The 16,485-nt window shown below is 44.7% G+C and overlaps 1 protein-coding gene across 1 annotated transcript in view; it reads right to left on the reverse strand.

Annotated features, from left to right (window-relative positions):
• The window catches only part of PARM1 (prostate androgen-regulated mucin-like protein 1), a 371,767-nt gene that overhangs the window by 112,512 nt on the left and 242,770 nt on the right, over positions 1-16,485 (reverse strand). The window contains exon 2 of the mRNA XM_069230292.1: positions 8,040-8,753. Coding sequence (XP_069086393.1) covers positions 8,040-8,753 — 714 coding nt within the window. The remainder of the gene's footprint in view (positions 1-8,039; positions 8,754-16,485) is intronic.

Genomic DNA, 16,485 nt, shown 5'->3' on the forward strand with positions numbered 1-16,485 from the left:
GGCGTTTAACGTTTTAATTGTGGCAAAAGCTTATCTGCTTCAATTCTGGGTCAATTCGTTTTTGAAGCAACCTATGGGGCAAAGAGCATTTAAATAGTTTTGCCACACCACATTTCCTGGGTGGTCACACATTTGATGTGTCTCGGTAGTCAGCTGGCAAGGAAGGGGCATAACTGCTACTGATGACTCTCCCCACCCAACATCTCTTATGCTTGCTCAGTTTTGGTTTAGATGAATGCATTTTCCGTATTAGCGCATGTCAGTGGCTTTCCCTCTAAGTTAACGCTGAATACAATGGGACATCCCAGTGACCTCCATGGAGACAATTTTGATGGGTCTGTGGTGATAAGTAGATATGAACTGATGGTTGATCTGTGGCATGGCTCATGTCATGAAGAAGAGCCAAGGCAGAAAGTGGAATTGATGACTGGAGAAGCTGAATAGGAATAAAAACTCTAGAAGTCCATTAGTGTTTTCTGGTTATAAACTTGGGTAAAATTGATCCGCAGACCGAATTTACAATCTTGAGGGTCTGGCAGTATGGGCTTTTACGTGTTAAAGGAACAATTTAAAATATTAAAGAATGAAGGTTAACAAAGGTAAGATGGAGGACAACTTACAACCACTATTGAAAAGGATGCAGAAAGAAACAGGAAAAATAGGAAACTACAGCTTTCAATGTGTGTCCAAATGATACAACTGTTGACGGTCCCAAGTCTAAATTATTGATTTAGTATGATAGGAGTCAGCATTCAAAGGAACACAATGGAGTTACTTGTGACAGGCATTTTAAGGCACTTCCTTTCTTCAATGGTTAAAAACTAGTTGGCGGCTCTGATCCTCCTTGACTTCTCTGTAGCCTGTAGTCCATGACATGGCAGACTACTGACTCCTGCTCAGGAGACAGCGTGGATGTGTGCCAAAGACAGGAAACACTAGGATGGATGAAATTGTTTCTCACAGCCCATAACTAGCTCATCAGGACAGCCATGCTCCCATCCAACATGAAAAGAGTAAAATGTGGAAAAGGTCCTTCTTCCAACTTGTAAATGCACATCTAGCCCATGGCACTCAGTCTTGTCACTTCCTTTTCCATATGTACACACAGGATGCCCACGTCCACCTCCGCTTGGAGTGCAGAGTGGGTAACCATGTCAGTATTACAAAATATAGGAATCACATGAATTCTGAATCAAGGAAGGACTCTTCTATAGAAAATAATGTGACAAAAATAGATATTGTTATTTGTGATCGTGCAAGCAAAGATCTCAACCAGGAGACATCCCGGTTTCTTGAGAGACTCCACATACTTAGGACGGCCTCAGCCAATCACCAAGGGACTTCATTCATCAATGCTGCTATCATCATTCGGCAGCTTTCATAGCTTTTACACTGGAGTACCCAAAAAGCACATGCATTAATTACAAGGTATGAAAAAATAAGCAGCGCCAACCAAAAGAAACAACACCCAACACACCATCCTGAAAATGCTGCAGTTCAAGAGGCTTCTCATACTAAGATCCAAACAAACTGCAGGCACTGGCACTACACTACACACCTAGGAGGATTTTGATGTTAAGGCAATTAGTCTACGCCTTTAACATCCACTTCACAAGTATGATAAGCATTGGCAAAGTGAATAAGTCTCGCCTATGCAACCAGTGTGGCTGCTGTTCAGCATGGCTAAAGTTTAGTGGCGTGGAGTGGGGTGGGGTAGGTTAGATTGGAGTGGGGGAGACTAGGGTAGAGTGGAATGGGGTAGATTGGTGTAGAGCGAAGGAGGGGTAGAGTAGTAAAATGGAGTAGGGTGGATTGTGTTAGATTAGAGTGAGGGAGCTGGGTAGATTAGCATGGTAGAGTGGAGTGGAGTTGAGTGAAGTGTGGTAGTTTGGGGTGGAGTGGGTAGACTGGGGTGGAGTGGAGTAGAGTGAGTTAGACTGGAATGGAGTAGATTGGACTGGGATCTATTGGGGTAGACTGAAGTGGAGTGGGGTAGATTGGGGAAGAGTGGAGCACAGTGGATTGGGTTGGATTGGGTGGGGTAGATTAGAGTGGCGTAGAAGAGTGGAGGGGGTGTATTACAGTATAGTTGATTACAGTGGTGTAGATTACCGTGGGCTAGATTGGAGTGGAGTGGGGTAGATTAGGGTGGTGTGGCGTAGAGGGGAGTGAGATAGGAGTGGGGTAGACTGAGGTAGATTGGAGTGGAGTGGGTGGAATGGAGTGGAGTAGGTTGGAGTGGAGTTGGATAGAGTGGTGTGGTGTAGATTGGGATGTGGTGGGGAAGACAAGAGTTGTATAGTTTGCGTTAGGGTTGGGTAGATTGGAGAGGAGTGAAGTAGATTGGGGTGGACTTTAGTGGGACGGGCTAGATGAGGTAGATTCGAGTAGGGTAGTTTGGGGTGGAGTGGGGTAAGGTAGAGTGGAGTGCGGTGAATGTGGGGGAAGTGGGTTAGACCGGACTGGAGTGAGGTAGATTTGAGTGACATGTGGTAGTTTTAAGTGAAGTGGAGTGGGGTAGAGTAGAATGAAGTGTGGTAGACAGGGGTAGAGTGGAGTGGGGTAGACTGAGTTGATTGGAGGAGGTGTGCTGGAGTGGTGTAGAGTGCGGTAGAGTGGAATGGGGTGTGTGTGTGGGATAGACTGGTGTGGGCTAGATTGGAGTGGGGTAGATTTAGGTGGAGAGGGGTAGACTAGAGTGAAGTGGGGTGGGTTAGATTTGGGTAGAGTGGAGTGTGGTAGAGTGGAGTGGGATAGACTAGGAGCTTGGGGTAGAGTGGGGCAGATTGGGCTGGAATGGAGCAGATTGTGGTGTAGTGGGGTAGATTGGATTGGAGATGGGGTACATTGGAGTAGGGTAGTTTGGACTGGGGTAGAATAGGATAGAGTGGAGTGAGATATATTTGTATAGATTGGAGCTGAGTAGGGTAGACTGGGGAAGAGTGGAGTGCTGTCGATTGGGGTTGATTGGAGTGGAGGGAGTAGACTGGAGTGGGTAGACTGGACTTGGGTAGATTGGAGTAGAGTGCGGTTGACTGGACTAGAGAGGAATAGGTCGGAGAGGTGTGGGTTAGACTGGTGTGGAGTCGGATGGACTGGAGTGGAAAGGAGTAGATTGGAGTGAAGTAAGGTAGTTTAGGGTGGAGTGGGGTACATTGCGGTGCAGCTGGGTAGATTGTAGTGGGATAGATTTGGGTGGATTATGGTGGGGTAGATTGGAGTGAAGTGGGGTAGACTGAAGTGCAGTAAATTGGAGTGAGTAAGATTGGAGTGGGATAGTTTGGAATGGGATAGATTGAAGTGTAGTGGGGTAGATTAGAGTGAAGTAGATTGGAGTGGTATAGATTGGAGATTAGTAGTTTCGGGCTTGGGGCGGGGTGTGGTAAAATAGAGTGGGGTGGATTGAGGTGAAGTGGGTTAGATTGGACTGGAGTGGGGTAGATTTGGATGGCATATCGTATATTAGAATGCAGTGGAGTGGAGTGGATTGGGTAACATGGAATGGAGTGTGGTAGACTGGGTGGATTGGAGTGGGTAGATTAGAGTACATTTTATTGGGTTAGTGTGGAATAGGATAGATTGGAGTGGAGTGGAGTGGAGTTGGATGGATAGAAGTGGAGTGGAGGGAGGGAGATAGATTAAGGAAGAGTGGAGTGGAGTGGAGTAGACTGGCATGGAGTGTAGCGGGGTAGATTAGGGTGGGGTACAGTGGGGTAGATCGGGTGGATAAGAGTAGGGTAAATTAGAATGTAGTGGAATAGATTGGAGTGGGGTAGATTGAAATAGGGATGATTGGACTGGGGTAGTTCAGAGTGGGGTAGATTGGGGTGAGGTACTTTGGGGGAGTGGATTGGAGTGGGGTAAATTGGAGTAGAGTGGGGGATGGAAGATTGGAGTGGGGTGGATTAGAGTGGAGTGGGCTAGAATGGAGAGCAGTAGGGTAGACTGGAGTGGAGAGGAGTAGGTTGGAGTGGAGTGGGGTAAAGTAAGGTGGAGTGGTATATATTAGGGTGCAGTGAAGTAGATTGTAGTGGGGTAGATTAGGTGGATTAAGGGGGGTAGATTGGAGTGAACTGGGGCAGACTGGAGTGGAGTAGATTGGAGTGAAATAGCTACAGTTGGGACAGTTTGGAGTGGGGTAGATTGGAGTGGGGTAGACTGGAGTTGTGTAGTTTGAAGTGGAGTGGGATAGGGTAGATTGCAGTGTGGTGGACTGGGATGGAGTGGGTTATATTGGACTGGAGTGGGGTAGATATGAGTGACATGGTAGATTAGAGTGGAGTGGAGTGGGCTGGATTGGGAGGAGAGCAATGGAATGAGGTAGATTGGGGTAGAGTGGAGTGGGGTAGATTGGAATGGAGCAGATTGTGGTGGAGTGAGGTAGACTGGATTGGAGGTGGGGTACATTGGAGTGGGGTAGTTTGGATTGGGGTAGAATGGGGTAGAGTGGAGTGAGATATATTGGTGTAGATTGGAGCTGAGTAGGGTAGACTGGGAAAGAGTGGGGTGCAATCGATTAGGGTTGAGTGGAGGGGGTAGACTGGAGTGGGTAGACTGGACTGAGGAAGATTGGAGAGGAGTGGGGTAGACTGGACAAGAGAGGAATAGATCAGAGAGGTTTGGGGTACACTGGTGTGGAGTCGGATGGACAGGAGTGGAAAGGAGTAGATTGGAGTGAAGTAAGGTAGTTTAGGATGGAGTGGGGTACATTGTGGTGGAGTTGGGTAGATTGGAGTGGGATAGATTTGGGTGGATTATGGTGGGGTAGACTACAGTGGAGTAAATTGGAGTGAGAAAGATTGGAGTGGGATAGTTTGGAATGGGGTAGATTGAAGTGGAGTGGGGTAGATTGCAGTGAAGTAGATTGGAGTGGGATAGATTGGAGTTTGGTAGTTTCAGGATTGGGGTTGAGTTGGCTTTGGTAAAATGGAGTGGGGTGGATTGAGGTGAAGTGGGATAGATTAGACTGGAGTGGGGTAGATTTGAATGGCATATAGTATATTATAGTGCAGTGGAGTGAAGTAGATTGGGTAAAATGGAATGGAGTGTGGTAGACTGGGTGGATTAGAGTGGGTAGATTAGAGTAAGTTTTATTGAGTTAGAGTGGAATGGGATAGATTGGAGTGGAATGGAGTTGGATAGATAGAAGTGGAGTGGAGGGAGATAGATTGGGGAAGAGTGGAGTGGAATAGACTGGCATGGAGTGTAGCGGGGTAGATTAGGGTGGGGTACAGTGGGGTAGATCGGGTGGATTAGAGTAGGGTAAATTGGAATGTAGTGAGATAGATTGGAGTGGGGTAGTTTGAAAGAGGGATGATTGGACTGGAGTAGTTTAGAGTGGGGTAGATTGGAGTGGAGTAGATGGAGGAGAATGGGGTGAGGTGCTTTGGGGAGGGGTAGATTGCAGTGGGGTAAATTGGAGTAGAGTGGGGTATGAAAGATTGGAGTGGGGTGGATTAGAGTGGAGTGGGTTAGAATGGAAAGTAGCAGGGTAGATTGGAGTGGAGAGGAGTAGGTTGGAGAGGAATGGGGTAAATTAAGGTGGAGTGGTATATATTAGTGTGTGGTAAAGGAGATTGGATTGGAATAGATTAGGTGGATTAAGTGGGGTAGATTGGGGTGAAGTGGAGTAGACTTGAGTGGACTAGATTGGAGTGAAATAGCTACAAGTCGAACAGTTTGGAGTGGGGTAGATTGGAGTGGGGTAGACTGGATTTGGGTAGTTTGAGGTGGAGTGGGATAGGGTAGATTGGAGTGTGGTGGACTGGGATGGAGAGGGTTTGATTTGACTGGAGTGGGGTAGATTTGAGTGATTTGGTAGATTAGAGTGAAGTGGAGCGGGCTGGATTGGGTGGAGAGGAATGGAATGTGGTAGATTGGGGTAGAGAGGAGTGGGGTAGATTTGGTGGACTGGAGTGGGTCGATTGGGATGGGGTAGATTGGGGTAGAGTGGAGTGGGGTAGATTGGAGTGGAGATGGATAGATAGGAGTTGCCTGAAGGGACATAGATTGGGGAAAAGTGAAGTGGAGTAGACTACAGTAGGGTACCCTGGGGCAGACTGAGTGGATTAGAATTGGGTTAAACGGGAATGGAGTGGGATAGATTGAAGAGGGATTGGAGTGGGGTAGTTTAGAGTGAGGTAGATTAGAATGGAGTAGGTAGGGGTAGATTGGGGAGGGGTAAATTAGATTAGGGTAGATTGCAGTAGAGTGGGGTGGGGTAGATCAGTGTGGAGTGGATTGGGGTGGAGAGGGGTAGATTTGAAAAGAGTGTGGTAGATTGGAGGGGGATAAGCTGGAGTGAAGTGAAAAGGGGTAGATTTGGGTAGAGTGGAGTTACGTATGAATGAGTGGAGTAGGTTGGAGTGAGGTCAATTGTGGTAGATTGAGGGGAATGGGGTAGATTGGAGTGCAGTGAGGTAAACTGGAATGGAGTGGGGTAGATTGGAGTAGAGTAGGTTGGACTGAGGCACATTGGAGTGGGATGGATTGGTGTAGATTGGAATGTGGTAGACTGGAGTGAATTGGAGTGGAGTGGGGTAGAGAAGGGTAGATAGGAGCAGAGTGGGGTAGATTTGAGTGAAGTGCAGAAAACTGGAGTGGAGTGGGGTAGATTGGAGTGGGATGGGGTTGATTGGGTTACATTAAGTGGAATGGCGTAGTGTGGAGGATGCACACTGTGGTATGGCACTGCTGCTACAGAAACACATTTCTATTGAAATGACCATTAAATTTGCATAGAAATATGGTTTTACTGCACATAAACGATAATGTGTGCAAATGTTATCACCCAATTTATAGATGTGTTTCGATTGTATTCAAATATTTGTTTCCATCACACTTCCAGAATTATCAAAAAAATTGTTTATTTGTACTGTTTCTAATATATACTGAAACATCAAGGCAGTTCATTTCTTTTTTGTTGTGTGCTAGGAAAAAAAGAACATCCCTTCTCGTCTTGCAAGCGTACTAGACAGGATTGTCAAACAAATTCTCTCACTTCAAAGCCAGAGAAAGAAAAGACCTCTGTCTTTGAATGCACAACAAGTGTGACAAAAAAGAACAAGATTTAAAGGCCCGTTTACAGAATGTGAGTAAGTGGAAGAATACAGTAAACACGGTTTAGGCAATAGGAGAGACAAACAGAACCTGGACAGCCTAAAGCAAATAAAGCCAGCAAATAGAAAGCCAGAAAGTGTGAGTTACAAACCACAAAGCCAATGTTAATCAACGAGAAGAATGCACTCCTAGGTCAACTTTCTCAAAGTCCCCGAGATGTTTTTAGCAAACCAGGCAGCTGCCCTATTTGCTGGTAGGCTGCAACCTAAAAAAACCTAAAGACTGTGGTAAGACTGGTGAACATAACTACTATGTGAGGGTCACCTACACCAGCCACTATTTGTGATCAATTAGGCCCAATTCAAATATGGCCTTTTGGACTTTGGAGATAAATGCAAAATTTCATTTGAGGGTATTGCTTTTAGAGGCTGGGGGAATGTACAATGTGGTGGACCAAAATTATAGGCAGATATTGTGAAATTGTGTATGTGGTAATTCAAATTCAATGTGGTAGTTTTGTTTCTAAAAAAAAGTTACTGTTTCAGGCTCTCTACTCATATTAATGATCGCAGACTTTCCAAAATACTGAGGATCATACGTAAACATATTCTCCAAAATTAATTTATCACATATAAATAATAAGTTTGATTGCAAAGGTTTGGATAATTATCACCACAGTTTTCAGGATTTTTTATATACTTTGTAGCAGGTCAAGACCACCTTAAACACTTGAATAGGTAATTTTCAAATGAATAATAGTTGTTTGTTCAAACTTTCTTTCGTTTCCACAATAAACACTGTCATTGTAGAAGTGTGCTTATGTTTATTACACAATTATATCCGTACTAAGTATTTATACTATTGTAAGCGTGTTTTGCTGTTCACAAGATCTAAAGTATTTATGCCAATCATTGCAGAATATGCAGTGGATTAAGTATTCGAATAACATATAAGAAGAAGGTCCTACAACCTCAACCTACCTGAGCTCAGGGCAGTCGGTGCCTGTTTCATGATTATCGTTTGCGTGTTAATCCTGTCAGTTTGTGATGGCTCTTTAGGGGAGGTAGCAGAAGGTAACTCGCCCATACGTCCAGATGTGCCCTGGGGTGCTGTAGGTGTCTCAAAGGTTTTTTGAGCTGTTTCCGTGGTGACTGGAGACCGAGTGAGCCCATTTGTACTCGGGCCATTTAGTGAAGTTCCAGTTGTTGGTGTTGATGTTGTTAAAGGTAATGCTGAGGATGTAGTTGGACTTGCTGATATTTCTGTACTATTAATTGGTTCTTCTGTAGAGTTTGTTGTGGGATATTTTGGAGCTGGTGAATTTGAGGATAAGGTCATTACTGTTGAATTGTTAACTGTGGGCATCTGAGATTCATTTGATGTGAACAGAGCTGCGTTGTTAGCCGTCAAAGCAGTAGTTGTAGCACCGGATGTGGAAGCTGCTTCTTTCGAGGAATCTAGAGCTATAGCTGTTGATGTTGGCTCATAGTTAGTGCTTTGTAAAGCACTGGTAGCAGTACTGGGCTTTGTGGAATCCACAGTTGTTTCGTTTATTGTAACAGCTGCTGTTGCTGCTGATTGAGAGTCTTTGGTTGTTGGGGTGAGAGTGGTTGCAACGGTTACTGTCTTAGGTGAAGCAGCCACTGCTACAGTCATTTCTTCAGCTTTTGAGACATTATTGCATCCACCCAATCCTGAGGATTAAAAGATAACTACAGTTAAAAGATATAACTCAAAAACAAGTCAAATCAGAAGAATTATTGGCGTGTGCAAGAGTGCATGATTACTGCAATGTTAATGTAAGTGCGTAGAGGAAGCATTGTGCACCCAGAGGTCCATGGCACATCTGCAAGCGGAACGACTCCAAGTGGATAGGGATTTATACAGGTTCATGGAAGAGCCCTCAGGACTTGACAAGGCCCCCTTTCTTAGGGGAAGCTTTACTGAGGGCTAGTGTTGCCCTTGAGTAATGAGAGTCATTGCAAGCCAACACAATTCCTTAACTGGTGTTTACTAAGCCATGAAAAAGCCACTTTGTGTGGTTTAGTAAACACAAAGTAACGTAACTCAGCCCTGTCTTGGGTTACTTTGGGTCGGGTAGACGTTACATCATTAGAGCCTGGTCATTCTCATGAATCCACCCATATATTATGTTGCAAACCCAGATTTACAAGGACTTGTAAACCTGGGTTTGTGAGAAAATGGTGCACCTACCCAACAGAGGAGAATTGAGGAGAAAAACCTGTACCTATCCTCATTATTCGAATATACGTCTGAACAACGCATGCTGGAACCACGCATGCCTGACCAATGTGGTCTGAACAATGACTGTGTTGTTACCACTAATGCCTTTACCATGAATGCCTCAACAATGATTTTTTGTCAAAGGCATGCATGGGACGGCATACATGGCCCCGGTTACCCCCCCCACCCTGCCCATAAAAGTCCAGCGACCCCCATCCCTAAAACCTAAAACTATCCTGACACCCCACCCCACCCTTAAAACCTAAACTACCCCAACCCCGCACTCCCTGCCCCTAAAATTACCTGACCTCCCAACCTGCCCCTAAACCCTAAAACTACCCTGACTCCCCACCGCCACCCCAAAAACTAAAATTTCCCCGCCCCCAGCCCTGCCCCTAAAACTACCACTACCCCCCACTCCGCCCCTAAAACCTGAAACTACCCCAACCCCCACCCCACCCCTAAACACTAAAATTACCCCGACCCCACATCCTGCCACTAAAACTAAAGCAAACCCTCACCCCACCCCTAAAACCTAAAACTACCCTGACTCCCCACCCTCACCCCTAAAAACCAAAATCACCACAACCTTAATCCACACCCCAAAAACTATAGCGACCCACACAACCTGCCTCTAAAATGTAAAACTACCTCCACCCCGCCGCTAAAACCTAAACAACCCAACCCCCACCCCTAAAACTACAGCAACCACCTAACCTTGCCCCTAAAACCTAAAACTACCCCGACCCCCACCCCCAAAAACTAAAATTACCCTGACCTCCACCCCTAAAACTACAGTGAGCCCCCGCCTCTAAAACCTAAAACTATCCTGACCCCCACCCGGTCCCTAAAAACTAACATTACCCCGACTCCCCACCCTGCCCCTAAAACTACCATGACCGCCACCGCCACCCCTGCCCCTAAAACTCCCCCGACCCCCCACTCCGCCCCTAAAACTTAAACTACCCCAATCCCCCACCCCACAAACTACCCTGGCCCCTGCCATTGAAACCTAAAATTAGCCCGACCCCCCACCCTGCCCCTAATAATGAAAATTACCCCGATTCCCCCCTAAAAAACTAAAACTACCCGACCCCCCACCACCACCCTTAAAAACTAAAACTACCCCCACCCGCCCCAAAACTACTTCCCAACCCTACCCCACCTCCACTTACCTGACCACGTGTTCTCCGATCCTGAGTCTGTTTTCCTCTGCCTTAACCATGCATGTTCGTTGTTCAGGACATGCATGGTTAAGGCAGAGAAAAACAGGGTAATTGTTCACGAAAGCATTGTTCCGCTTTTGTGGAGAATGCACCTCGTTTTTCCTGAGTCGTTGTTTAGGCTGTTTTCCTCATTATTCATCTCTCCATGTCTGCTGCATTGTGCAGCACACATAGAGAAATATGCCTCTAAGGATTATATTTGTGCAGGAAAGTGTTCTTTCCTGTACAAAAGCAATCCTGCAAGTAACAATGACACTCTTGCACTAAGGTGCAAGGGTACCTGCACTGGGGCTAGGTAGCACTGAGTGCAATAGGGCAAGGAGGGAGCAGAAATGTTCCATACCTTGGTATACGTGAAGTACTTCTGCTCCCTCCCTTTGACACAATGCAGTGCAGTAAGTTCCTTAGCTGCATTGCATGAAAGAATGGTAAATCTGTCCCTAAGTATTCATTTAATGCTCTCTTTTTATAATTCTGTGCATTGAATGATCAGCAACCATTTAAGTGATATATAACTATATCATTGTAACAAGTCCTTGAGTTGTACGTCATTTTATCGCAGGGGCCTACAGGGCTTTTATTCCACTGGGAATAACCCGGGTGGGCTGGAGCCCTTGGAGGGCGGTTTTGAAAACCCAGTCCCAATCTTGTTGCCTCTGTTGCTTTCCCCAGCTCTGAGATTAACTGCAGCAAGCAAGGGATGCTTTGAGAAAGAGAATGAAAGGCGGAGGGGTAGAGATAAAGAGATCAAAGAGGGAGAAGAGAGAGGGGAGAGAAGGGGAGAGAGAGAATTGAAAGATGGAAAGAGAAAGCTAGCACAGGAGAAAAAGGAGGGGGTTTGTTTGAGCTTTTTTGAAAGGGCTGCTTTTGGTTCCCCAATCTGGCACTGTTTGACATGGGTTGAATTCCTCAGATTTCTGAATTTGACTGCTGTATAGGGATTATATGTGTTATGAAGTATCTATTACTGTACATTATGAGGTTATTGCCAATTGCCAAGGAATGGTATCTCAGGTGAGGGACAGACAATGGAATGTGTTTATCCTGTATCTTTATTTTTCCGATGGGTCACTCTGTCTCCAGCGTGCCTTTGAACACAATTAACAACCTCCTGTATAGCTGGCTAACTTTCCAGGAGGTTGTGAGGATTTTCTAAAACATCCAAGCAAAAAAAAGATTCACTTATGTTGCCTTACCACTTCTGGAGCAGTCAGGGGTGCAGCTTAGCCAGTGGGATTCAGGGGGTGTGAATCTCAAATTTCCCAACTAAAAACACAGTGAGTCTTAGGGGGAGAGTGAGATGACCAAGGTTCAGGATAGACTGTTTCCACGATGAACAGGGCCAATACTGACTTGCAATAGGTGGGCCTCTGTACGGCACAGTGGATGAAACAGATAGTTTGTAATGCTACCCAAGACATTGTCAGTGGTTAGACTATTTGCAAGCATTCGTTCCATCATCTTTTGCGGATTTGATTACCAGTTGTATGTATAGAAAATCTCCGACTGGTTCAGCTTTCCAAGCATACTATTGCCAATGTTTGTGAATGAAAAAAGTAGTACATGTGCATCCATTCAAGAAGTCCTTCTGTGGCTGCACATTTGCTACTTTTTTTGGTAAACCAGCCAATACACATATAACTAATTTCCCAATCCAAAAAATGAACAACTTCTTAGTGAAATAAAAACAATGAGAAAAACCAACACATATATAGCAGACCCAACTGAGGACCCCAGACCCAACTACCACGCCAAGATTATATTTAATGGGGGTGTCACACCCCAAACAACCCCTAAAGCTAGGCCCCTGGGAGCTGGCTATCAAAGACAATAAAAGAACACCACCCCATGTCAGTTAAAATTGTATTGGGGTGTCCTCTCACCATGTGGTCTGATCGAGTTTATTATTTAGCAAAGCAGAGAGGATGTGCGAAATGCGTGATTTTCTTTCACAAAATCACGTGTTACAAACAAGTCGCCGGAGATAAGGGCAGGAGACAGATTCAAGGAGAAATTGCCTTGCTGCAGGAAGTCGTACGAAATTTCTAGGCCTGTGACATGGTCAAAATTTTACACATTTTGTGTTATGCGAAACTTGGGAATTAAGGAAGATTCAGTCGGCATAACAAAAAATGTGGAACATCCCTACGGCAAACTTCCTAAGATTGGCACGGAGTTACTCGGAAGCACTGCTAATCTCTGCTATAGACTTATTGTGAAGTAGCACTTGTTCAGCACACAATCATTTGTTAGTACTGCACTGTAGTAGCTAGTATTCCCTTCTATTGTCAATGAGTTAAAGGAAATAAGGGTAGGAGATCTTTTCTGCATATTGATAACAAAAATGAACGTTTATGTAGTGCTTCAAACTCCCCTCCAGCTCTCCTTCTCTGTCCGTTGAAGCACTGAAAATATCACATTGTACATTGGTCAGTGTAAAAGTCCTCAATTTACTGACCTCAGAAGGATGGCTGACGAGTTACACTTACCTGGGTATGAACTTGCGGCCTGCAGAACAAAGCCCATGTCAAAGGAGAACTGTTTAACTCACTGAGGCACCTTGTAAAACGTCTTAGTACAGTTGCAATATGTTGCCCAGTCTTCCAGTTAATACTATAATACTTTATTTACACTCGTCAATTGGCTTCACATTTCTCCCACAAGTCTCAGCATAGCTTAACTACAATATCAAACACATTTTCAATTGGGCTGCAAAACATTCCAGTTGCATCCAGCGCTGTACAATCCTGAGGATTTACAATTATTTAAATTGAACAATTACATGGTACAGGGAGGTTAAGTGATTTCCCCACAATCACAAGTCTTGCATCGAATGCCAGAGCCATGATCTGAAATCAGGGCCACAGCTTCCACAGTTCATATTTTAGATCTCAGACCACATTTATTCCAAATGTGAGGGGTCTCTTTAAAAGCAGGTCTTAATTTGAAGGGGAAAAAAATTCCGCCTGGGCACTAGGTTTTTCTTAGGAGCACGCTACTGGCGTGTTGAAGGCCAGGGTTGCCTCATATCGAAGCTGCCTGGTCTTGATTCCACCTCATGCTTCTTCCACCACCCAACATTCCCTGTCTCTTTATCTCACTCTTGCAGGTTTTTTTTCATCCTTGCTTTATCCCTTTGCTCCTGTTTTCCGATCTATCTGCTCATTCATTCCCGCTTTTATGGATTTCTTTCTCTTGCTCTGGTTCAAAGCCTGATGATGAACGAGCATTGTCAAATCCAATAGGCCCAGCTTTATTGTGTCTAAGTATGCAAACAACAACATTCACAAATACTATTTACATGTGGTGAGTGCACAAATGCAGCTTAGTTCATTAAAGTGTGCCCTGTTGGCTTGTCAATGCTGGAATAAAAAGAAGCAAAAAAAAATTGTTTTCTGCACAGCATGCCTATAAGAGATAAGGATTAAATGTGACAAACTGCATGATCATTGAGTACAGAATGCCTATAAGAGATAAGGATTAAATATGACAAACTGCATGATCATTGAGTGTACTCTTCAGATGTAAAATAGTCTCCCGTGCACAAAATAGCCAGTAACATGAGGTGAAAGAGTAATGTTCCTCTTGGTGGAGCCAAAGTCCAATGTATGGGTATTTTAAAGCTGTAACAACATTAAGGGTCTCATTACGAGTCTGGCGGTCTAAAAACCACCAGACTCCCGATGGCGGTCGAACTGCTACACTGCCTGCAGTCCAACAGCCAAATTATGACCCTGGCGGTTGGAGTCGTGGTCAGCCACGGCGGCTCTGAGTTCAGTCCCACTGTGCTGATCAACAGTCCTCTTCCCGCCAGCCTTTTCATGGTGAAGACCCTGCCATGATAAGCCTGGCAGAAAGCAAGTGCTGGTGGGCATGGGGGGCCAGCACTGCCCATGACCATGTCGTGGGCAGTGCAGGGGCCCTCCTGCCCAGCACCTTCGGAATAATCACTGTCTGCTAGAGCAGACAGTGTGAATTGCGTTGGTGCTGGGAGCACACTCTGCGCGACGGAATTGGCCTCGGTTCCATGAGATTTCGGAGGTTTCCACCAGTAAGCCCAGTGGAAACCTTGTAATCAGCTGAGGGGGGGGGGGGGGGAGACTGACAGCTCCACAGGGCTGGCAGGCCGATGGTCAGCCCGCCAATCTTGTGATGATACCCTAAGTCTTGAAGACAATAACCCTGGCAATGTATTCCTAGAAATAAGTCCCGGTCCCCAAATCAAACATGGATGCTGGGACACAATAAAACAGTGATTTGCCCAGAGTAAAAAAGTAGGTTTCTGTCAAGTTGGCATGCTAGGATGAGGATTGAGGCTCATGGGTCAAATGGCAGCAACGTACTGCATCTCCTACAACTCTTCCCTCTACAGCCTCTGGTGCCTGCATTGTGCTGCTGTTATTTAGTAATAAATTAAGTCTGTTACAATCCAATTGTTATTTAACTATAATTTATGCCTGTTATAATCCAAAGAGAATATTTCTGTAGTTCGGAGCTATTCATCTGGCTGGCACTTCTAGGCGGCTGGTGGTACAGCAGAAAAATCTTGAAATTGAAAGTTCCATATTGAAGCTATGATTTGACACATCATAGGCTTTTATTGTAAACATGCAAAATAAGCATGGGCAGAGCCAATAATTTGCACCTTCCAATGCCTTCAGTTCATGCTGCACAACATCGGGAACAATTCCAGCGTGTACCGTATGAACAAAATAAATAAAAAGTGCAATGATGCAACCACAGCATTTTGTAGACATGACCACAGTATTTTGTAGGGGTGCACATACAATATGATGCATGCACGTGATGTGGGTGCCATTTTGTTTTATGTACCAGTCTTAAATGGATCAATACATAAAACAAAAATGAAACTGAAGTAGTGTGAAAGCACTTTTATTTATAAATCGAAAGGGCCAGCAAACATGTTCTACTTGTACATCAAATTTAATTAATTTAAAAAAGCACTATGTAGAGGAGAGAGCTAGCAACAGCGGATCATGTGGGGGGAGTGACAGATGGGGGGATTCGTATGAGGTATGGAGCAACAACGATGGCAGGGGAGACACACAAGAGGTAGAGAACAACGCATGGGTACAGCACATGAGCAAGAGCAACACAAATTGCAGGGAGAGAAGCATATGGGCAAGAGAGAGCAACACGGAGAGCACACTGAGTGAGAGAAACACATGGATGAGCAAAAGCAAACAGAGCATATCGGGACAGAAGCAGACGAGGGAGACAACTGGAAAAACACATGCACTCTCATGAAATGCTTAAGTAAAAAACAATTCCCTAAATGTGAGTCGAGGAAGGACACAAGTATAGAGAATATTCCCCAACGGAAGGAAAAAACACAAGATGGAAAAGGCAAGCCTGTCTGTTTGGTCTGGTTGTCTCGACCTGAAAAAAGTATTACTTTTCATTGGAACTCCTCTGACATTGAAGCAACATTATTAGTGCCATTGTTTGCCGCTAAAAGGTGATATGTACAATGCTCGACCAACACTTTCACAATTGTTGTCCTATTTACCCATTCTCACAATCTTTACTGGCAAATAAGAGACTTCCAGGCCATTTCCCACAGTCTGACCGACCTGAATGTCAATTAACCATAACATTTACAGGGCCATAACCATTTTTTTAACTTGCGTAGTTTAAGGGAGATAAAACCCTCTTGAATTAAAAAAAAAAAAAAAAAAAAAAGCCTATAAAAAGTCTTAATGATAGGTCCCGAACTTCATCTCCAAACTCGAGTTTTGCTGCACTGAACGTAACTGTACCAAACATGTCTTTCTAGTGATTATCAGTGGGGATTAAAGTTAAGATAGGGACGTAAAGCCACTTCATTTTTTCCCCGTGAATTTTTGTGAAAGTGCATGCAAATTACACAGAATCATGTCTCTGGCTCGATATGTGGTTTGATGTTATAGTCAGTGAAATTTGATCGAGTGCATAT

Source organism: Pleurodeles waltl, chromosome 1_1 (genome assembly GCF_031143425.1).
Source record: "Pleurodeles waltl isolate 20211129_DDA chromosome 1_1, aPleWal1.hap1.20221129, whole genome shotgun sequence".
Classification (NCBI taxonomy): Eukaryota; Metazoa; Chordata; class Amphibia; order Caudata; family Salamandridae; genus Pleurodeles; species Pleurodeles waltl.